Below are 23,724 nucleotides of genomic sequence, written 5' to 3'. Positions count from 1 at the left end.
TTGAATGGAAACCGTTAATGTTTTATTTAAAAAATACACTTTCAAAAGGGTTTTATTAATATTCTTAAATTAAAATACCTTTAAATTTTTTAAAAAAATTTAAAAATATTCTATCATATTTCAAAATATTTACGAGCATTTAAATTTAAAATATTTCATGATTATTTTTAAGATATAGTTTTAATGGTAAATGTATTTTTAAAATTTTAATTTTTTAAAACAATTTAAAAGGTATTAATGAAACTTATTTTTTTTTATTTTTTTTTTTAAATTTTAGATAATATTTTTAATTTTTTTGAATTTTTATGATATTTTTATTAATTTAGTTTAATTTTTTTTTAAAACATTTTTAAAAATTAGATTTTTAAATTTTGGTTGAATTTAAATATGATTTTAAAGAAGGTTTAAAGTCTTAAAATAAATATATAAAATGTTTTTAGATATTGAAATTAAATCGGACAAAATTTTCGAATCGTCATCCATTGCCGCAAAATCGAACCAGTTCATCGATCGAATCCGCCATGAGTCTGGCACTTCTCCAAGGCTATTCTTCGGCCGAGGAAGAAGCTGAAGACACCTCTGTCTTCAACAACACCTCCTCCGACGATGACGACCAAGGTGTTGTCGCCGCCGCCGCCTCTACGGTTACCGTCAATCTTTCCATACGCGACAGGTCGCTTTTCGAACTTCCGCAGCCCTCCTCTCATCCCGGCCTCCCTTCCGCATTCGACGCCTTCTCCGAAGTAAGCTTCATTTGGTAATCTCTGTGTTTTTTTTTTTTCTGCAAGTCTGTTCGGTTGAACGAATTTTGAAACTGTTCTTTTTACTGATTTTTATTATCTGTGGGCTACCGGAGGTTTCAGGACCGCCGGAGTTTCTGAATAATTCGGTTGAGGAGTTTGCTGCGCCGAGAGATGTTGATCAGCCGCGAGGGGGCCGGAGGAATCGTAGGGAGAAGAAAGATTTGCCTACTGGTATGGCTCAGTTACTTAGTGTTCGTTTATGGTCATGAGTTTCTTAAGTCTGTTAAGAAGTAAAAGGGAAGAAATTTTTTTTTTCTGGAAAACTAGGTTTGAATCTTTGATGAGCATCAATTTCCTGATAAAGAGAGGAAGGGGAAGAATGGGTTTGTTTGAGAGAACCTTGGCCTCCTATTGTGCTACCTTGAGGGCTCTGCCGTCCTCTCATCAAAACGTTGACCAATAAAACCCTAAAAGTTGAGAGGACTAGAACATATACTTACTCAAGCTCCACCTTATATTGCTCACTTCTGAATTTCCCTTGCAGTTGGTTAAACACATGATTGGATCAACTAAGGAATCTAAAAATAACATGATTTTAATACTAAATAGCATAAGTTTCACTGGTTATTGCCGAGAAGCTTTGATGTCACCTTTTTATTTTCTTAACAGAAAACTTAGGGTTTGTTCGATAACCATTTGATTTTTGAAAGAACAACTTTCTTACAATGGTTTTCATCTCTTTTAAGAAAATATTTGAATTCTTAGTCAAATTCCAAAAACAAAACAAATGTTTAAAATGCTACTGTTTTTAGTTCAAACTTGGCTTGAATTTCTTAAAACATTTGTCAAAAGTAGATAACAAACCAAACTCATAGGTGGAAGTAATGTTACTAAACATAAACATAATTTTAAAAAACAAAAGGTCCAAAATTCAAATAGTTATTAGATAGAACCTTAGTTACTTGATTTCTGCCAATTAATTACATTTTCTATTGCTAGCCAATGATGGCTCTAAGTCTTGGGTGTGCCCCCTGATTTCTTGGGTTCCTTTTGCTTTAGATCTATATTAATTCCACCAAAAGAGTCCTAAACTTCAAATTGTGCTCTACTTGAAGAAACTATTCCAAAAGGGTCAAAAATTTTATCTGGGAAATCCTGATAGTGTGCATTGTTACATAAAACAAGAGTCAATAGAGAAACCCTCCTTTGACATATTTCAAAATCCCATGGTTTCTCTACAATGTATGGCTTGAATGTTTCTTAATAAGTTAAAAGAGTATTTCATTATCATGTACCTTGGCCATATATCTAAATGTGCTTGGTTTTTATTCATACACGTCCATTTTGTCCACCCGTGTGTGCTTTGACTTCCTAGCTTGTTCACTGTTGTAATCCAAATAATTATCTAAGAATGTTTTGTAATAATAAAAACCCCTGTAGCAATCAATAGAATACAATCTAGTACCCAAGTTTGAAGACAACAATTTTTCTGTAAGAGAATGAACAAAAAGAGGAAAGATATTCATAATATTATATGTGCATTTGTTCAAGGGACAAAAAGCCCTCAAAGGTAGGGGAGATAGAAATTGATGAAAGAAAATGTTAGAAAAAATTGTCAAGTATTGTGCTAAAAATGCAACAATGTGATCAGAATTGGAAAATTTGCTTGCTCTATGAAGTTTGAAGAGGGAAGTCAGAAAATGGAGATGGATCAAAGGGGTCCACTAAAAACTACGGAACCTTATCATTCTTTACTACGACAGTTGCCTAACTTGCAAGGAAATGTGTTCATTGCATTCAAACTGCTACATTGTGAATACTGGAGACTGCAACGAATCAACTTGCTTTGTCGGTGATTGGGCAATGGTGGTTCGCATCATCTTGCTAATTAGTAGTATAGGCAAGTTCATATGGTTGTATAAAAGGATGTACTAAAAGTAATTTTTGAAATGAAACCGTATTTGTGTTTAAGCATGTATAGTTTCTTTGACTAGACTGTACATTGCTCTAATTCTATATCTCTCAACTGGTGGAAAAAACCCATGCCGACGGTCATACTATGAAGTATTCTATTCTCTATGTATAATTATATGTATTTACCTATAAAAATACTTCTATTGAACATCATGCGTGGCTTTTGCCATTAGGTAAGCATTAAGCTTCTCATTTTAGAAGAGTCCATGATCTGAACTTGTTTAATTTAATGCCAAATGGTTTGTTTATGATTTATCAGGATTTTCGATAACTGTCTGACTGTATAATCAATTTTATTCCTGCAATGGTGCTTCCTTATAGTAGTTCATGCATGGGCTGTATATCCACTAGCGGCACGACAGTAGAATCAATTGGCATCTTCCTTAGAAGGGAATAGGTTAAGTTCAGTGTCACTATTTTCAATGCTGTTCCAATTAGTTTATTTGATTGAATACAGGTGGAAGGAATAAATGGAGTAATCCAAAGAGAGCAACAGTTTATAAAATTATTTGCAATTATGTGGGTCGATGTTTGGCATCAATTAAACTGCTTGATTGTACCTTTTTTTTTATGCATTTTTGCTGTATTCTTTAATGTTTTCAAGGGAAGCAAGGGTAAAATGAAGATTGAACTGTAAACAGGTGCGGTATTGGAGGCAAAAGCTCAATTAGTTGGGATTCATGAGCGAGTGAGGAGTGATGTTGAGAATAATCAACCTTCAAATCCATCCATTTCAAACACAACGCAGGCAGGCAAGCGCGTGGCGACTGCAACCAATCCAAATGCTGAAGATGCTGCAGAACTGCTAAGGTACATTTATCGCATTTTCAAAATTGTATCCTGGTTGAGTGACATTATTTCATTCCTCATCAATCCGTATGTACACGCATGCATAAAAAGAGAGAGAAAAGAATTTGATATTTCGACTTTAACATATACTTTTCTTCTCTTCTTCGAAATCCTGACGTAAATCAAAGCTGTTTTGCACTGAACTCAACTGTTCGTAGTAGTATCTATAAGTTTCTTGTGCTGATCTTGCCATTTTTGAACGGTATCGTGTGATTCCTTTTCCAGAATGTGCCTGCATTGTGGCATTCCCAAGACCTTTTCGAATGCACGAGGGATGTTTTGCCCTCTATGTGGTGACCGTCCTCCAGAACCAGAACTAGAACCAGACAGTGAGACGAAAAAGAAGGGCTCGACGGTCAAAGATAAGGAAAAGATAAAGAGAATGAGGGGACAGTAATCTCATGCTACTTGGAAGAGTGAAACCGAGATGCAGCTGAGACAACAGTTTGATTAGAGTATGTTATATATGTCTTTGAGCTCTTGGAGATTTGTGATAGATTTAGTCTAAGCATGATTGTTCATACCAATCTGTGATATTACCATGTCTGGTTTATTTAGTTAGCATTAGTGGTACCCAGAAGTTTGTTTTGACAAACCAAAATGTTTCCCTCCTAGTTAGTTCATTCTTGCTTTTGGCAACTCTCTCTCTCTCTCTCACACACACACAATTTCCACTCTATAGTGTAGCTCGACCTTCCAAAATGGCATTGAATTCACAGAATTTTCCCCATCATGTAACTCGACCTTTTGGGACGATGTTCATTGCCCCAAATTTGGCTTAAGCATGTTATCATTGGGTTGTTGTGTCTTGTTGAATATCCATCCAGGTGCAAGGGGTTTCTAACCCCAACTCTTTGGATTCATCTTGGAGTTGTTGTAGGAAGGGTTTTCTATCAAGATTGTATGAGTGGAGGAATTGTTGGAGATTGTTTTAATTCGGTGTAAATGTATTTTGAATTTGTATTATTTGGTTATTAAGAGACAGGCAAATTGTTTAAACCACAACTTATGGTTGACCCGAGGTAGCTACATTATGACGGTCTTGTCTAGTACTTTTTTTTTTTTTTGACGGGTTATAATCCCCGTCTTTAATGGACTCATTGTTGAAGATCGTTTGGTTTATCCTTCTAGAAATTCATATCATAGTAGGTGACTCGTTCCAAGCAATTTGTCTACTCGTTTTTATACTATGAAGTGCATTCTAGAGGGTCTAAACGATGTATGCACTTGAAATGTTGAGCTAACTTTTGATCGAAATGATAGCCATTTGCATATACCTCGGAGGAAATCTCATTGCTCGAAGATAAAACAATCAATAGTTAGTCATTAAAGATACTCTGTAATAAGTCTTTTTCAATTTATTCAAGCTTTTAGTTGTTTTCTCTTTCGGGTAGCCCTTTTGGATAAATAAAAATGCTTCATTTTCATTGAAACTTGAGAATGGAACAAAAGACGGGGGACTCAACCGTCTTCCGAAAAGGGTTGCTGCTATGTTGAAGAGACAATTATCTCACTTACCAACATATCTGGGCGGGATTAAATATATGACGAGGTTGCCCAATAATCGTTGATCGACAAGAAGAATATAGGGCTCTTCAAGAATGTATCACGTTGGAAATTCCAACTATTTTTTTAATTGATACAAATTGTAACTTGGATCTCATTCTAGGGCTCTTCAAGAATGTATCACGTTGGAAATTCCAACTATTTTTTTAATTGATACAAATTGTAACTTGGATCTCATTCTAGGGCTCTTCAAGAATGTATCACGTTGGAAATTCCAACTATTTTTTTAATTGATACAAATTGTAACTTGGATCTCATTCTAGGGCTCTTCAAGAATGTATCACGTTGGAAATTCCAACTATTTTTTTAATTGATACAAATTGTAACTTGGATCTCATTCTAGGGCTCTTCAAGAATGTATCACGTTGGAAATTCCAACTATTTTTTTAATTGATACAAATTGTAACTTGGATCTCATTCTAGGGAATCTAAGGGTCGTTCTAGCTCTATACGAAATTCTTGATTAATTATCGAGGCATTTGATGAAATTAAAAAAAAAAAAAATATATATATATATATATTTTTTTTTAACCTTAAAATTAAATTGAAATAAAATAAAAAAAATCGTAAGAAATTGGTAATTAAGTTGAATTCTCAATCTAAAAACAATATCAAAGCTCTTATTGAAGGTAATGGCATGATCGGGTGGGTTCTTAGCTCCCTCTCCAAGTCTCTCTACACGGATCATGACGTCGAACGACCATTGAATTGCGGATTTTCAAAAGTGGCAAGCGTCGAAGAAGATTTGGATCATGGAGGACAAGGGCAAAGGAACGGACAGATGGACCGGCGCCGTTGCCAATCTAACTGAGATGGCTTCCAACTTGGAGTCATTCCAGAAGCTTTTACTCAAGAAAGCCGTCTATGTCGACGACGAGACGTTTGCCAGAGCTTCATTGTGCTCCCAACAAGCAAGGNTTTTTTTTTTTTTTTTTTTTTTTTTTTTAATTGTTCTGTAGTTGGGTATTTTTAGTCTGATATTTGGTTTGGAATTTCGATTTTGCTATTTGAAATTTGGCGGAGTGAGGAATTGGTGAGATTTCTGGACGGTGGTTATATCGAATTCCCTTCGTATTACCGATTTAAATGTTGATTTTCATGCTATGTAGTGGAATCAGAGTGATATACATGTTGATCACGGTTGCTTCGATATCTAATATATGGTTTTAGATTTCAATTTTGCTATGGAATGGGGGAATGGGTGAGTGAGGTAGCAGCTTTGGCAGATTCAGCGAGGAAGAATCTGGAGGCGGTTAGATAGGAAGTCATTCTCTTAAATAGATCCTGTCTAGAGGCCATTTTGAATGTCGGGTTTTCGAAGAACAAGGAGGTACATACACCTGATCTTCGAAGACCTTCCTGGAGAAATGGAGGCACTATGTAGAGTAGTAACTTCAGCTGTAATGACCCTAGATTTCTACTTACCTAGAGTTTGGGTTTTCGAAGAACAAGGAGGTACATACACCTAATCTTCAAAGACCTTCCTGGAGAAAATGGAGGCACTATGTAGAGTAGTAACTTCAGCTGTAACGACCTTGCTAAGCGAAAACTTGGAAGGGAAAGCCTAAAGAGGACAATATTTGCTAGCGGTGGGCTTGGGCTGTTACATCACAGCCAAACGAGTGGTTGCAGATGGCAATGATTGAGGGATATTAAGCAAATAGATACAATTGTAATCACAATGGGTTTGGATAATTCAGGGATGAGTTCAAGGATTCAGTTTCTCCTGTACAAAAGACAAATATCTGGGACCTCATTGAACCTCATTGGGCTTTTGTAGGATGATTTTAGATAGAAAAATTCATTTACTTATCTCTTGCATTCCATCTTTGAATTCAGCTACTTTATTATTGGCTTATGATGATCGGGTAAATCATTTGCATTAACATCACACGCCACCATGTAAGGATCAAAGATCATATTACATGAGCTCAAGTGATGCTCTTTATTGAGATTACAAGTCATTTGGTTATTGTTTCTTACAAATTTGTGGTACAATTTTGCCCACTGGTTATGATAGTGAAATAATCTTTTGTTAGGTTCTTGATCAAAGGGTTGAGACTTTGGAAAGGGAACTTGATGCTGCTATCACTGCTGCTGCTCATGCTCGTTCAGAAAAACGTCAGGCTGAGGCAGCACAAAAAGCTGCTGAAGTACACGTGCAGGAGGTCACTCGAGAGCTCGAGAACACTACAAGTATGGATGTCCTACTCTTTTAAATTTTTTCATAGCATTCTTTTTCTTTATTCAACTTAACTTAAAATCTGCAGTTTTATCTGTTGAGCAGCAATTTATCTATTTGGCCTTCTGGATGTGGGGGTCTGGTTGTGTTATGTCAGAGTCTTGTGGTTTAAATGACATTGTGATACACACACACACACACACACACACACACATTTATATTTTATCATAAATGTCTTTGAGGAGGGTCTTGTGGTTTAAATGACATTGTGACACACACACACACACACACACATATATATTTTATCATAAATGTCTTTGAGGAGAGTCTTGTGGTTGAAATGACATTGTGATACACACACACACACACACACACACATATTTTATCATAAATGTCTTTGAGGGGAGGGGTGTTCTTTAAAATTACTCTGCATGTTAATGAATGATAATGTTGAGGTTCGTAAACTAATAGTGGTTTGGAATAACATTTGAAAAAAATGAAAATAAAATCGATTTTTCAATATGCGCGCTTCAAAAAATTAATAATTGAAAGTGTGTTTGGTATAGCTTATTGAGTGATTTTAGATGATTAGAGATGATTTTTGAACATAACTTTTGAATATAGTGTAACCAAACAAATTTATTATTTAAAACACTTTCGAAAAAGTATAACATTTACATTTTTAGTGAAAATATATAATTTTTTGGAAAGCCTTAAACTAGAAAGTATTCTGAATACCATAAATATATTGATTGCTATGCTGCAGAGGTATTTCAACTGCATATGGATGAATTGCGCGCAAAGCAGGAAGAAATCAATAAACGTGATAAGGATATTAAGCTCTTGGAAGCAATAATTCAGACTCTTGGAGGGAAAAAATGACGTTCAGCAAATCTGTGAGGATTTGGTTTCTATATTTAGAGCCCTGGTACCTTTTTCTTTTCTTTCAGTGTAAATTTTTTTATGGATAATCTGACTGAGCTTAATTAGGAACATAGTGTATATTATATTATTTTGAATTCGTAGAGACGTGTCTTGTTTATAAAACATGGATAAATAAAATTCAAATCATTTTTTATTGGATAAAATTTGCGAGTTATTTCCTACCAATGTCTTCTACTCTGATAGTAAATGAAAATTGGAATTGTACAAAGTTTTAGTTCTTGTGCATCTTTTTGTGGAATGTTGAAAATTGTCCGAAACAGTTATTGATTATGGGTTTGGAGTTATCATTTTATAGTTCATAATTTTATGAGGAAAATACTTTGTTGTTACTTCAAACAAACCCAAAGAAAAAACAACCATGGTGATCAGCTGCACTTTGCTTGAGCAGACCTGAAAGACTCAGCCAAATCGAAACGAAACCAACCCTAATATTGGATCTAGGGAATGAGTTCAAATTATGGTGATTACCTATTTAAGATTTAATAGTCTATGAGTTATATTGACAATAAGAGAACAGTCAAAGGTGCTCGCAAATGACACTTGTGGATATAAAAGAAATGTAATCTAGAGAATACTTAGTCAGCTCAACCTTTCAGTAATGAGGAGAAATTCCATTAACCTCATTGATTTGTGATATGTTTAGTCACATTACTGTTCTTTGTTACCATAGAACTGAACCTCAGTTATTGCTCACAAAGTTATTAACCCTGGGCCTACATCAATAGCTTTCAATATCCTTATTTAAACCCCTTTGCCCCACCAAACACAGAATCAGCTTCTCCATCCCCTCTTCTTTTCTTCACGATGATGCTTTTGCCTGATTCTTGGAATTGGGGGCCACTTATTGTTTGACACTTGATGTTTTCATTCTCAATAGCCTAACACCTTCCTATGGGTGGTGATCAGGTGCGAGTGAATATTGTTAAGTCAATAGGCATGATATCTGTCAGTTTTTAATTCCTTATCTGCATATTAAATACATCTTTGCATATTGCTTACCTTTTTCTCTTTCTAATTCCTAATCCAACATACCTTCTGTGCTAGCATTCTGATAAAGGTCCATCCCTAGAATTATTACTCCCTATAATTGATACTATCTCTTTTGAAGTAGAGATAAGACTAACCAATTATTTATGTATTTCAATGATTTAAGTTTCGTTCGATAACGTTTTGGTTTTTAGTCTTTGAAAACGGTACTTATTTTCTCATCATTTTTAAGAAAATATTTGAATTTTAAAACAAAAACAAGTTTTGGAAAACTAAATATATATATATATATTTAAACTAGACTTGTATATGTAAAAAGTTGATAACAAAACTAGGAAGACTATGGGTAGAAGAAATATTTATGAAATTAGTTTTTAGAAACTAAAGGGATTATCAAACAGTTCTAAGCTGTGTGAGTTGTTCCATTCATGGGAACATCATCATCTTTAGCCTCTCAAGACCCAGCTCCACTTCCAAACACATCTGAACCTACTCCCCTCATCCACACCACTAACAATGTTCATCAAATGGCTACTGGGCCAAAGGCTAGGCTTTTTAACTAAAAGTCCTGCTATCTGCTGTTTTTACATCTGCATCTATCCCTTATTAATCCAAATAGTTTTCACCGCCAGAAGTTGAAGGCCTTCACTGAAAAGCAAGGAGGGAAATTGAATATCTTGTTCTTTTACATCATAAGACTTGGTCACTTGTTCCCGTCGCTTCGTATTCAAATTGATTGGGTGTAAATGGGTGTATCAGCTAAAACGTAAACTAAATGGAAAGAGAGAGTAAACATGGCTAAACTTGTAGCTGCTGATTATTTTGAGACTTTCAGCCCTATTTTTTTCTCCTGTAGCCTCCAACAATTGGCCTTTTAGACGACTTGATATCTTTCAACAACCGATATCTAATATCTAATATCTTTCAACGATCTCTTGCTTATGCAAGGACCTTTGACCATTATCCTATTTTCTTGGCATCCAAATTTGCTTAGTTTGGTAATACATTGCTTTTATCTCACAGAAAATTCATTAGAGACCTTCAACACCAATGCCAACATCCTTGACAGCAAGTGCAGTTCTACCCTATGAATTTTGAACCACCTTACATTATAGTGACCTTTTTCAAGATTCAACCGACCATTTAGAGCATTGTGTAGGACCTTTGGCCTTAAGTTCTTATCTTCATCAAACTACTCTGTCAACTTTTATACTAATGTAGACTGGGTAATGAAATGGTCGAAGAAGCATAATCAGGTTCTGTTGTTTAGATCAGTTTTGGTTTCTTGGAGTTCCTCAAAGCAAAAAACTCTGTCAAATAGAATAACATTGGTGTGGATTATGCGACTTCTGGAATTGTGTGGATACAATCATCATGTTTAGAACTTCATTTTTCTTATCGAGGCCAAAGCCCACTTTTGAGTTTTTTCTTTTGGGCTTTCCCTCAAGGCTTTTAAAACTCGTCTACTACGAAGAGGGTCTAGCCCTACTTTGACGGTGCGACCAGTGCCTCGCACCATCCAGTGACTGGCTCTGATACCATTTGTAACAGCTCAAGACCACGGCCAGTAGATATTGTCCTATTTAGACTCTTCAAAAAGGACAATATCGACTAGCGGTGGGTTTGGACTTGAGCTATTACATTCACAACTAAAATAAACACTTTGATATTTGATATATTGACTTGGACTCTAATTTCTCAAAAAGTTTTCAAGCTTGAAAGACCAAGCTGAATGTGCTTATAGTACAATGTTCTTGAAGGGATTTTAGAATACATTCTTTTGCTTTGTTTTGTTCCCCTTTAGTTTTTTTACTTATTTACTCTTCCTTTCATTAGCTTACACATGGCCTGCACCAGTATTCCTTTGTTGCTGTTTAATCCACTGCTTCCTTTAGTTGATAGCCATGTTGAGCATATTTCCTTTCATTTTCTCTCAAGAATATTCTCTTCAACCTTTTCATTTTTAACTATCCACAGGTGGCACCACAGTGAGTAGCTTATTGTTATATCTGATTTTCCTCTGTTATTACAAACAACATTGAGTTGCCTGTTTTATAAGCTCTTATCCCTATTCTACATAGCAGTTTTCTTGATTGGTTGGTGATGAGTTAACTAGAGGGTGACATGTTCCAAGTGGCTGTGAAGTGCTAAAGAATAGATGTGATGCTCTTAAGTTTATTCAAAGGCATACAAAAAGATAGCTCTACTCGAGGAACCGAGCATAAAAAAAGGTTGGTACCAGTATCGGAATCAACTTATATGTATTTCGATTAATCTTATGGGATAACTTTATGACTTTACAATATTAGATCGAAAGAATTCAAATTTGTAAAGGTGTAATGTTCTATGTAGATGGCGGTCATAGAGTTTGGACTTGTTAAATATTTTACCTTTTTCACTTACCCGAAAATTTGATGATATGACGTCCAAGGTTGGGTAATTTAAAAGGCAAGTTGTATGCAAAGTGTCACAATTGTACTATTGCGACAACGGGATAGTGATTGTACTACACTTGTTCTCACCCGACAGACGGTTTTGTATCGTCGTCAGCCTCATGGTTTTAAAATACGTCTGTTAGGGAGATGTTTCCACACCCTTATAAAGAAAACTGCTAGCAGATATTGTCACCGTTAGTCTCATAGTTTTAAAATGCTTCTGTTAGGAAGATGTTTTCACACCCTCATAAAAAAGGTCACTAGCAGATATTGTCTACTTTGGCCCATTATGTATCGTCATCAGCCTCATGGATTTAAAACGCGTATGTTAGGAGTCATCAGCCTCATGGATTTAAAACGCGTATGTTAGGGAGAGGTTTCAACTCCCTTATAAAGAAGGGACTCTCCTTGGGGCCAGTGTCCTCATTGGCACACTACTCGATGTATGACTTTGATACCATTAGTAACAGCTCAAGTCCGCCGCTAGTAGATATTGTCACTTTTGCCTGTTACGTATCGCCATTAGTCTCACGGTTTTAAAACGTGTATGTTAGGGGATGTTTCCACACCCTTACAAAAAAATGTTTCGTTCCTCTCTCCAATCAATGTGAGATCTCACACGAAGGGTCTAAATTGATTAATTTATCAAAATTCAAGAGTTCAATGATATAATTCTAAGTTTACATAATTTAATAGAGACGATAAATCGATACACTCGTAAAAGTTAAAGGTTTAAATTTATATAATTATGATTTTAGAGTTTTAATAATACAACCAATTAAAAAAAAACTTCAAAATGATTTATAGGTATTTCTTCTACTAATAATAATAATAATAATAATAATTAAGTGTAAAGAATATTAGTCTACCAAAAATAATAATAATAATAATAAAGGTAATTTTGGTAAAGCATATGTTCCAACTCCCACTTGTTCCCAAAAACAATTCAATTTGCAAATATTCTTTTGTTTGGTTTAAACTTTATTTTATTTCCAATTTTTTATTTTAAAACGCGTTTACTAGAGAGAGGTTTCCACACCCTTATAAAGAATGTTTTGTTCTCCTCTTTGACTGACGTGAGATCTCACATAGGTACTTTCCTAACACCATTTGTAATGCCTCATGCTCAAAATTCGAATTAGGATTTGAAATTCAGATTTGACACATGACGACCTCGACTTATGAACACGTTGCATACTTGTCTTGAATTGCTTCTATGAATGAAAACTATCTCCTGATCCTATGGTTCAGCTGCAAGAGAGTGTGTAAGTCTATATGCAAGCCTAAGGTTTATGAAGACAAAGAATTCGCCTAATGGGTCGTGCATGCGTATGAGTCGTGTGTAGAGAAGTACTATACATCAAAGCCCACTGGAAAATAAAATTTGAACCTAAGATTATAGACATGGTTTAAGGACCCATCAAACCTAAAAACCATAGTTGAATGTATTTGCAGTTTCCGGCCCTCGTAATGTTTTAGGTAAAAATAAGGGATTCATGTATGGATAACAACGTCGGTTGAGGAGACCATGAAATAAAGCCATAGACGGTCTTTTTCTACATTTTAGTTATATTTTCATTGATACGATAGTTTAATAATATTTCAACAATTCCTTATTTCAACTATGGTCGGAAGTTTACGAATATTTAAGTTCATAAAAATTTGTAAAAATATTTTAAAATAATCGTAAGTATATAGTATTGACCTTATTTTAAAAAAAATANAAACCCAAATCCATCTATAATTATTGACCAAAAATAAAAATAAAAAAATAAATTAATAAAAAAAACAACTAAAAGATAAATTAAAATGTTAGTTGAAAGATTAAATTTTAATTTTTGATTGTTAGGTTCATAATTGAAAGATTAAATTTTAAATTGTTAATAAATAAAATTTAATTTTTTGTTTATTCAGTTTTGGATTTCTTGAGATCGACACGACACGACATCAATTTTTGTAAGAACAGGTAAACAAAAATGGTATAGAAATTTGAAAGCGGCGTTGATTCTGCGGTGCGCAAAGGATTTGAATCTTATATATTCTCGTTTCTCGCCGTTTGCATCGCCACGAAGAACAGAAGCTCGTAATTTACTACTTCCAAAGCACTTTCTCTCTCACTCGCTGATTCTGTCCAGTGCATCCATGGAGGGCAATCCATCGCTCAAGCGCCGGTTCTTAGAAACCGAAGATAGCGATTCTGCCAAACCACCTGCGTAATTTTCGACTTTCTACTCTCATTCAACCCCTAATCATACTTTCCTTGTGTTTTTATTCTTCTAACCTTTCATTTCTTTTTGTTGTTTTTGAAGAATACTGCGATTCCGTTAAACCCTCTGTGCAATTTATCACCCTTGTATTTGTTTCTTGAAACTATTTGGCTTCACACTGAATCACTTCGTTTTCATTGCGCCTTCAATTGCTTAGCTGAGTTAATACTATGATTCAGGTCAGCTTGTTGGTTGTATTAGTCAGGGGAGGAGGAAGGAGGATCCCCTTGGTTTCTCTTAGGTTCAAGAAAATGTATAAAACAGTGAAGCTTTAAAAAACAAGATATCCATCTAATTTGCTCCTTTATTTTTTGAGCTGAAAAATTGTGTTATAGTAAGTTAGAAGGTAGAATTTTATCTCCACCCCGGTATTGTTGTAGTGAATGTTCTATGAAAATCTCCTTGTCTGTGAGCATCTAATTGGAGCATATGACCCTGTTTGGAGAGGTGGGAGGAGGAGGTCTGGTATGTGGGTGTCTTTTACTTGTTGTGCGTCTGAGTATAACCCCTTGATATAGTTTCGTGATTATTCTGCTAATTCATTTACTGCAGCCGTGAAAATGGGATATTTTCCCTCTCAACGTTGGAATTTTCTGTTTTTCAGCCAAAAGCGAGTCCGGTTCCCGAAGGGTAAGAAGGTGAAGACTGGAGATGCATTTGTGGATATAGCGAAAGCTGAAGAAAACCCAAGTGACTTAACAGACCCAAGATTTGCTGCTAAAGAGCGTGCGAAGCGACGGAATCAAATGACTGCTGACCTCTTCAGTGAAGAGAATAGAGGCGTCGGGAATGACATATCGGCAGCTGAAGTGACTTATGAGGTAAGGTTTAGTTTCAAACGTGTATCTATCCTGGTGCTTTCATGCTTATGTCAAGCAGTGAAGTATGTTCATTTTAATTTTTTTTTGGTTCTCATAACTTTTTGTTCATTTAATCTCTCTCCGTTCTTATCCTATCATTTCCTTTCTCCTATTGACAGGAGAATGAGAACTTTGATGATGATGGAATTCAAATGGAACCCTTCAATTTAGACAAAGAGAGGGAAGAAGGTTATTTTGATGCATCTGGGAATTTTGTTGAATATGTTAACGATAACGAAATCAAGGTAAGCATAACCATATGGTGTTCGGTACCCTTCTGGAAAATATACTCCACTAGTTTATTAAGTCGGTGTAAATACCTTCAGGATGCATGGCTTGATAGTGTTGACATTGATCCAAAATATACCGGCAAAACCTCTTCAGTAATAAATAATGAAGATGATGTTCAAGAGCTATCTTCTGATGAAGTTGGAAAGATAAAGCGACGTATTGCTGACCTGCTTGAGCCAGGTGAAACGGTAAGCTCACAATCTTGATTATATTTCTTTTGAATTTATTTTGTAATATATATATATATATATATATATATATATATATATATATATATATATTTCAATTAAAGGTTACTTCATTGTTTTTTGAGTATGAAGGACATAGGGCAGCAGTAGTCCTCTGCAGTTAGCACGGGCTGCAAAAAAAAAAAACATGATTTTTCTTTAAGTTCTATGGTATACATATATATATCTATATCTATATATATACACACACATACATATAAATAGTATTATAAAACACGAGATAATGAAAAATTGAAGAAATGAGGGCTTTATTTGAAAGTAATCTGAGATTCTCAAGATTTTAGGAGAAATTAGAGGTAGGCCAATTATGAGGATTGCTGATTGGAATTTGAAGGAAAAGTGCAAAAAGTGTTATAGTATGCAAACTCTAAAAGGAGAGAAAATACAATAACAAATAAAAAATAAGAACATGAATTCCTGTAATAAAAGCATCCCACGTAATACAACTATCAAAGGCAGCACAGTTAACAAATAATTTGGACAAAGAAAAAAAAAAGTGTATGCCTTAAGTTTCGGATGTCGGAGCTCCATTTTCTAGTACAAACAATTTTTATTTAATGGTATCCATGAACTTATCTTGGATAATTGTTGACATTGACATTTCTATAAGTTCGACGATTGAAGTCATTTATGTTTCCCTTGACACCTACTATTAAACTCTTGCTTATAACTGAGAGTTGGCATAGGCTTGTCAATTTTTTTTGATATTTTGAGGTTCTTTACAATTTTTTGTGAGCCATGATTCTTCCAGCATTAAGTTGCAATGGATTCTTACAAATACATAAACATCCATTTTCTTTAAAAAAGGAAAAGTGAAAACACAAATAAACATTCGCTATATGCTTCTTTATGTCAAGCCTTATATTCCACTTTTCAACATTCCATTTGCTTTTCAGATAAATCTTTTGGAGAAAGGTGTTTGCTGAGACCTATATATAAGTTATTCTGCTGGTGACAGGTTCTTCAAGCTTTGAGAAGGTTGAAAGGAAACTCCAATGACAGGAAGGAAAAAATGTCAGCTGAGACAAAACAAATTTTTGATAAGTTAACTGAAGATGCTATGAAACTTATGGATAATGGTGAATACAGTTAAGTATTTTGCTTTCCAGGTTTAGTTCTTTGGACTCTTGAAGTATTCCTTGATTAGAGTTAATTTATGATATTGTGGTGGTTCTTTGGCCATGAGAAAGCTTTGTTTAATAAATGTTACCTCTTTCTAATTTTTTATTTTTGTAGGACATCACGTTTTGTTGGCAACTATGCTTTGCTTATTGTTCGAACTTTGATTATGCAGATGTTTATCATGAAAAACAAGAGGTTTTTGAGCGTGAGGCAGGTCAGTATTCTGTTTAATACTTTATATTTTGGTTTTGTTCAAGACTGAAGAACAAAAGTATCTTCTCCTTTGTGCACTTGCATTGCAGGGGTCATGGTCCAATTTCTTAATTTGGGGCATTTTATTTAGTATATTTTACTGACAAAGTTACAAAATTGTTGGGAAAAATCTGTTTCTAACCCTAAAGTTGTCAAGTTGCATCAATTTCCACCAATTCACCTACTAATTATAACAAAACTCAATGTAAAAATCTTCATAAATGGGATGAACCTTAGCTAAGTGTTGAATTTTAGCCTAAGTTCAATTTCCACTAGATCACCTACTAGTTATAACAAAAATAAATTTAAAAATATTCGTAAACCTGCTACTATCAATAAAATCCAGTTTGCAAAAGATTATGTTTGACTGAAGCACAATTTAAACATTGAATAACTTTGTCAAAACTCACAAATTTCAACAAAATTTTATCTCTCGTGTTGTTTTACTTTGAAATCCTACCAATTTTGTATCATATAATACGAACACTTATGAGAATAATTTTCTTAACAATTTTTCGAACAGACTTATCAAAGATTAAATTGATTATGCTACAACTTGACAAGTTTAGGGGGTAAGAATTGATTTTTTCCCCCAAAATTGTACTTCTTTGTTAGGAAAAACTTTGGCATAAGATTAGCAACCTAATGATTACGGTATTGAGTGGTTTAACATACATGAGGGTGAAGAAAACCTAGGAGCTACTCAATTATTCTCCCAGAAATCAAGTGATTCAAAGGTGATAGGAATAAAAAGAGAGAGAACGAAGATGGATGGGGATGAATACAAGCTAATGGAAATAAAGGTGGTATGCTTAATTGATGATGAATGGAAGTTGGTTGATAACATCATTGATGAAGCAGTATATGCTTGAAAATTGAAGAAATATTCACACATTACGCCAAAGGATGGCACATTGGGAAAACCAGAGGCAGTTAAAACTGAGTCAACGAAACCGTATGCATGAAAAATCAACCGAGAATGAAAAAGGTTTCATTAGGTTTTCTCCACAGTGCAAAAATTGGTTGTTGGTTTGGATATTTGTAGGTTAGGCTAGAAAAATTCGAGAATACCTAAGCTCAAGTAAATTCCACCAAATGTTGGTGATGGTCCAAGCTGAATTGGAAACTGATGAAGAAAATCGAATACATGGTGAAACATAAATTCTTTAATAAGTCCTGAGAGTAGAATAGGTCATGAAACTGATTAGATTAACTATGGCTTCTTGGAGAAAGGTCAGATGATGGAGGCATTGTACTTACAGGGCTTCAAGTTGCCTATGAAAGGTCTGTAGTGAGGGAGGAAAGAAAGGCATATGTGCTAGGTCAATTTTGAAAAATTGGGTGGGCCATAAGCCAGCCCCAAAAATGGCTAAGAAACTAATTGATGGTTTGAATTGGTGAGGAAAGAGAAAATTTTTAGGTATTTTAAGTTTCCTAGGATGGAGTTTGTTAACAGATTTTGGGTCGTTTTCATCATAGCAAAAAGAGTGAGAAAAGTGAGTTTGAACTCTTGTATAGACTACTGTACAGAGAAAGATTTTGCTTTGAAGATGTGCTGATGTGGTTTTCATTTGGCACTGTTGCTATGCTATGGTGATGATAGATGTAATGACCTTTCTTTTGCTACCTCAACCATTCAGCCATCCTGCCAAATTTTCTGCTTGGACCAGGGATTATTGTTTATCGTGTAGCTTTGTCAAAGTAGTCTTCACTTGTAAAGTGTCCATGTGGTGCTGTTTTCCTTGGGCGGTCTAATTGGTGATTTTAAGTTCTTGCTGAAGCTTTTTCGGCTTGTTTAGTTATTTAGATCAAGCAAATGGGTTATTATTTGAAAAATGAACGACTCTTTGACTTCTAAGTAGGCTTTCTTTGTTAGTACTTTCCGTTTATACAACACAAGCATATGTCATTGATGAGAACAAACTTCCCCTCTACAAGTTTTATTAATTTTTTAGACAGAGTACCTTATATGTTGGACCTCTCTTTGTAAGTTTATTTGTTATATGTTTTTTTTTTTATGAAAAACAATTTTCTCTATTAACTCTTATTCCTTTGATTTTCAGAAGGATATGAAACATTAGCTCGGGCGAAAGCTGGAACATCCATTAGCTTGCATCCTGGAAATTCCGACATCAACAAGGGAACTGGTTTGTTGTCTGATGATCAAAATCCTGGCATGGGCTCATTGTTCACAAATCAATCTGAAGTTGATATCTCTAGCAGTGGAACTGATACATTTGATATGTTTGCTGACGATGACGAACATACAGTTCCATCTTCTAATGAAAATTTAGCAGCTGATGCCAATGGAGTCAATCAACAAACTCCCAATAACCTGAACCCTAATTCTGAGAGTATGCCTTTCCATCCCAGGCAAATGGTTTAGAAAGCTTTACTAGTTTTGCCAGTTATTATCTTGCTGATTAACTTTTCTTGTTTCATATTTGTTTGGCCATGCAGGTGGAGCTTCGCAAAATGACTATGTTTATGATGAATCATCTGGGTAATTTTTCTCTCTTCACAATTATGGATTCAGGAGGACCTAATTCGATCTCTCCTTTTTTGCACTCATTTATTTCTTTAGTAGTGAAATTATACATTTCTTGAGTAAGGCACATTTTGATTGGAATGTTAAACCTCCTATTCGTTTTACAAATGCAAGGAGAATGCATAGCCCTAGGCTTTGAGTCACTAGTAGTGTAGGAAGTGGGAAATGGTTTTGCCATGGTGAGGAAGGAGGGGGAACAAACACACTCGGAAAGTGTAGTACAAAAAAAAAGTTGTATGTTGCATTCGGAAATGATAAATTGCTCCCGAAGGTTATCAATTGGTTGGACTTTTGGTGTGATAATTTACTTCAAAAGCGAAGTCTCCCGTTCAAGTCTAGGATGACCTAGATCCTCAGATGCCTCCTTGCAGTGAAAGCACCACTGGTTTCAGGATAAAGGAAGAGCCTCTAAATCAGATCCATAATATTTACACCCCATGCAGAACTAACCAAGAAAAGAATTTGATCTTCTTTGAAGTATCTACCTACCAAAGTGAGTAGAAGATTGAAGAGGTAGCGGCCCAAGCTCACTCGTAGAGCCTCAAATATGTGATCCCACATACAACAAGAAGGCTGGTATTGCCACAACAATTGACCTTGATCCTCAGACGCCTCCTCGCAGAGAAAGCACCACTGTGGTTTAAGGGTAAAGGAAGAGTGTCTCTCAATCTGATCCATAGTATTTACACCCCATGGAGAACTAACCAAGCAAAGAATTTTACCTTCTTTGAAATTTTTACCTTCCAAAGCAAGTAGAAGATTGAGGAAGGGGAGAATAGGTATTGTGGGTTGACCCATCTCGTTGTTGTTCCTTTGAGGCTCTGAAATCCAGGATGAAAGAAACTAAAAAAGAAGGCCAATTATTTGGTGTAATATGAGGTAGGAAGTGGTGGTGACCCGTATGAAGATTCTGTGTGTTGAGAGATTTATGAATGATTGAGTTGATAGTGATACTTCGTTTTTTTTTTTTCTTTTCTTTTTAAGGCTTAGAAACTTCATTGCTATTGGTAAGGTTTTTTTGCAATGTCACTAAAATTTGCACTGAAAGGAGCCTTGTGGAAGGTACTTCTCGCATCAATGCAAGGCTACGCCATTAAGAGTGCCAATAAATGACATCGAGAGACTACTAGGGGAAATGTTGACAACTGAAAGAATTTAGCCAAGTTAAACCCACAAAGGACAGGAGCTGGCAATTTCTTTGTTGACTTGAGCTAAAAAATAAATTATTTCGCCCAATAATTTTCTCAAAACTTGACTCGAGTCAATTTATCTCTAAATTAGGGTGAATCGTGATGATGTGCCACAGGGATGAGTTCATCATAATGCCATTTGGCTTGAAAAACTTGACTTGATGTTAATTTATCACTAGATTAGGATGAATCTTTTTTATGTGTCCCAAGGATGAGTTCATCATCATTTCATTTGGCTTAACAAAGACGCCATCCACTTTCCAAACCTTGATGGATGGAGTCCTCAAGCCTCCATCCGAAGGTTTATCATTTGTATTTTTCTTTTTCAAATCATAGATTTATGTATAACAATGGATTTTAACGAGGGATTTCATAAATTTGACATGGAGACTGGTGGTTGACCATTGATGAAGGAAGTAAGTATGCCCAAAGAGATCATCAAGTTTCACAGAGTTCATGGTCTGTGGTCTTGGATAGGAACAGTATCAATTCTTCTATTATGGAATGAGTATCCCTTAGCTTGGTAGGGACGAGGGAGCCTATTAGTATGATCAAAGACATTTTTTAGCACTTGACAGCTTATTTATATATGGAAGGAATGAAGGATCTGTAGTTGTCATCAACGATTAAAACACTCTGTTTTGATTTCTGCAAGATTGTTGCAGCCTTTTTCTGTTCTTGAGCAAGTCAAGGATGACCTAGTTGTGGATTTTATTAAAAGGATGAATCTTCTATTTATTGATGGTTTTAACTAACTAAATAACAACCAACTAAAATAAAATTACAAAATAACATGCTACATCACTTGTCTGCTTGGCTATTCCTATGGAGCTTTTGGGATATCTCTACTTGCCCTCTAGCAGTCTTTGTGGGTATATGCCCTGTCTTTCAATCTCCAACAAACAGGTTTGATTCAGTGACATGGTTGTTTGGATAAGGATACTAAAGTTTCGGTTGTGAATTGATATAAAAATGCTATTAGTGATGCACAGTGAAAATGGGAAGAGGGGCTAGCTACCGTTGATAGTTAAGTAGTTTGGTAATGTACTTGCAGAATGATAGTAGCTATTACTAGAGGGAGGTTAACGAGGAGGTAAGAATCAGAAATCTAGGAGAGGCCAAGCCTCTTGAATGTTTGGTACTGCTGCAATTCCCTATATAAAATGTGATACTCTGTTCTTCTTAGTGTTATATCAGATATCTTTCCTTTATTTTCCTCTGACAGAAATAAGAGACTTTCCCTTGACTCATTAGTATTTGTATGTTTGTTAATGTATATATATATCATCGTTTACGTTTTATCTTCAGGTATTATTACAGTAGCAGCTTGGGGTATTACTATGATCCATCCACAGGACTCTTCTGTTCTGCTGCATCCGGGCAATGGTAACACATCCTTGGAACTTTGCTCACTGACTTTCATACTTTGATTGCATTCTTGCTATATTTATGGCTGGGAACATTGAAGTTGTTTGGTTGATTCTGCTTATATAAGAGCTTGAAATTTTTATTGTGCTGGTATTGCCTGATTTTGAGAGTAGAGTAGTGTGTTGGGTTCACTCCTAGATCCCATTGGCTATCAGTCTGATGGCAATTCCTTGAGTTATTCGTTTTTTTAATTTCTTCCCTTTTGTTTTTACCTGTTCTTTATTGAATTAGCTTAGTTCTTGTTGACTTAAATTTAATAGAATTTCTATGCTATGGAGAACTTACATGAATTGGTGGTTATGTGTGCAAGTCCATATATATGGATTGAAGTGAAAATTTTAAAATAAAAAGGTTTATAGGAGGGTGCTGTTTTCTTAATCATTAAGACTTCCACTGAGTTGCTGTTGCCTGTACTGTAGCGTACTCTGGCGTATAACGAGTTACAGGTTGAATGCATATGAAACAAAATGTACATGCTTCCATGATTGAGTTGAGGCGTGTGAGTGTAGGCGCATAATCTGGAGAAAGCCATTCTTTTTCATGGAAATACTATACAATAATGTTTTCGTGTAGTAGTGTCGAACATCGAGGTGGTAAACGTAAAAGGAAAAAGAACCAAGAAACAAGCAACATTTGATACATTACATACTTGAAACATTTTCATATTTATTAGAGTTCATTGGAGAGTACCCAGAAATATAAGTGCATGTTTTTCCAGTTGCATTGTTTCTCTTTTAATTTGACATTCTAGTTTTAGATTGAACTAACACAAACGAATTGGCGAACCGTGAGTTTTCAGATAGTAGATGTGATATCCCACATTGGTTGGGGAGGAGAACAAAGCACCACTTATAAGGGTGTGGAAACCTTCCCCTAGTAGACGCGTTTCAAAGCCTTGAGGGGAAGCCCGAAAGGGAAAGCCCAAAGAGGACAATATCTGCTAGCGGTGGATCTGGGCCGTTACAAATGGTATTAGAGCCAGACACCGGACGATGTGCCAGCCTTCTCGCTGTTCCCCGAAGGGGGGTAGACACAAGGCGGTGGGCCAGTAAGACGTTGGGCCCCGAAGGGGGGTGGATTTGGGGGTGGTCCCACATCGATTGGAGGAAGGAAGGAGTGTCAGCGAGGACGCTGGGCCCCAAAGGGGGGTGGATTGTGATGTCCCACATTAGTTGGGGAGGAGAACAAACCACCACTTATAAGGGTGTGGAAACCTTCCCCCTAGTAGACGCGTTTTAAAGCCTTGAGGGAAAGCCCAAAAGGGAAAGCCCAAAGAGGACAATATCTGCTAGTGGTGGATCTGGGCCATTACAGTAGATATCATTATAGTGAATCATGGAGAGTTGGGTTTATGGTGTAATGTATAATGTGTGGATGTGATGATGATCTACAAGTTCATCGTTTTAGGTACTCTTATAACGAGGAGAGTGGCGCATATGATGAAATCCATGAAGCTGCAGCCCCTGATGCCAATTGATATATGGGGGAGAGGATTCGATGGGCTGAACTGTACAGTGTATACTGAACTGAGCAACAAATTGGAAGATGTGATAATATGGGTAAAGTTGCCATTGCCTGTTCCTTTTTTCTCTTTGAATATCATTTGTATGATATGCTCTACAATTGCCTGTTTCATTATCCTACTACATTGGCATCGGACGGTGCTCCGATTCGATGCAACTTCGTTTGATACTACTTTAGTTTTGTAGGCTGAATTTTGTATTTTAAAGGCTTAGTTCTCTCTCTAAACGACTTTTCGATAGATTTTTCTTGTACTTTATAGTTTAATGAAACGTTATGATTTTACTCGTGAATTTTGAGAGGTTTTCATTTAGAC

General features: G+C 35.6%; 3 protein-coding genes across 3 annotated transcripts; all 3 read left to right on the top strand.

Annotated features, from left to right (window-relative positions):
* Positions 1 to 437: 437 nt before the first annotated feature.
* On the top strand, positions 438 to 4,568 carry LOC111794058. The gene is made up of 4 exons (XM_023676176.1): positions 438 to 743; positions 857 to 974; positions 3,359 to 3,527; positions 3,792 to 4,568. Exons 1-4 carry the CDS (start codon positions 522 to 524, stop codon positions 3,961 to 3,963), a joined length of 681 nt encoding a protein of 226 aa, XP_023531944.1. The 5' UTR covers positions 438 to 521; the 3' UTR covers positions 3,964 to 4,568.
* Positions 4,569 to 5,884: 1,316 nt separating this feature from the next.
* LOC111792820 lies at positions 5,885 to 8,482 on the top strand. The gene is made up of 4 exons (XM_023674412.1): positions 5,885 to 6,012; positions 6,833 to 6,908; positions 7,172 to 7,328; positions 8,081 to 8,482. The coding sequence occupies exons 1-4, from the start codon at positions 5,885 to 5,887 to the stop codon at positions 8,194 to 8,196; spliced, it is 477 nt and encodes a 158-aa protein (XP_023530180.1). The 3' UTR covers positions 8,197 to 8,482.
* Positions 8,483 to 13,623: 5,141 nt separating this feature from the next.
* Positions 13,624 to 23,701, top strand: LOC111793566 (CD2 antigen cytoplasmic tail-binding protein 2 homolog). The gene is made up of 10 exons (XM_023675507.1): positions 13,624 to 13,894; positions 14,553 to 14,769; positions 14,928 to 15,053; positions 15,135 to 15,287; positions 16,306 to 16,435; positions 16,642 to 16,683; positions 18,785 to 19,075; positions 19,182 to 19,224; positions 21,768 to 21,845; positions 23,295 to 23,701. The coding sequence occupies exons 1-10, from the start codon at positions 13,824 to 13,826 to the stop codon at positions 23,362 to 23,364; spliced, it is 1,221 nt and encodes a 406-aa protein (XP_023531275.1). The 5' UTR covers positions 13,624 to 13,823; the 3' UTR covers positions 23,365 to 23,701.
* The last annotated feature ends 23 nt before the right edge of the window (positions 23,702 to 23,724 follow it).

This window comes from Cucurbita pepo, chromosome LG04, assembly GCF_002806865.2.
Source record: "Cucurbita pepo subsp. pepo cultivar mu-cu-16 chromosome LG04, ASM280686v2, whole genome shotgun sequence".
Taxonomy (NCBI): domain Eukaryota; kingdom Viridiplantae; phylum Streptophyta; class Magnoliopsida; order Cucurbitales; family Cucurbitaceae; genus Cucurbita; species Cucurbita pepo.
Note: the sequence above shows the minus strand (reverse complement) of the source record. Positions and strands in the feature narration are given on the sequence as shown.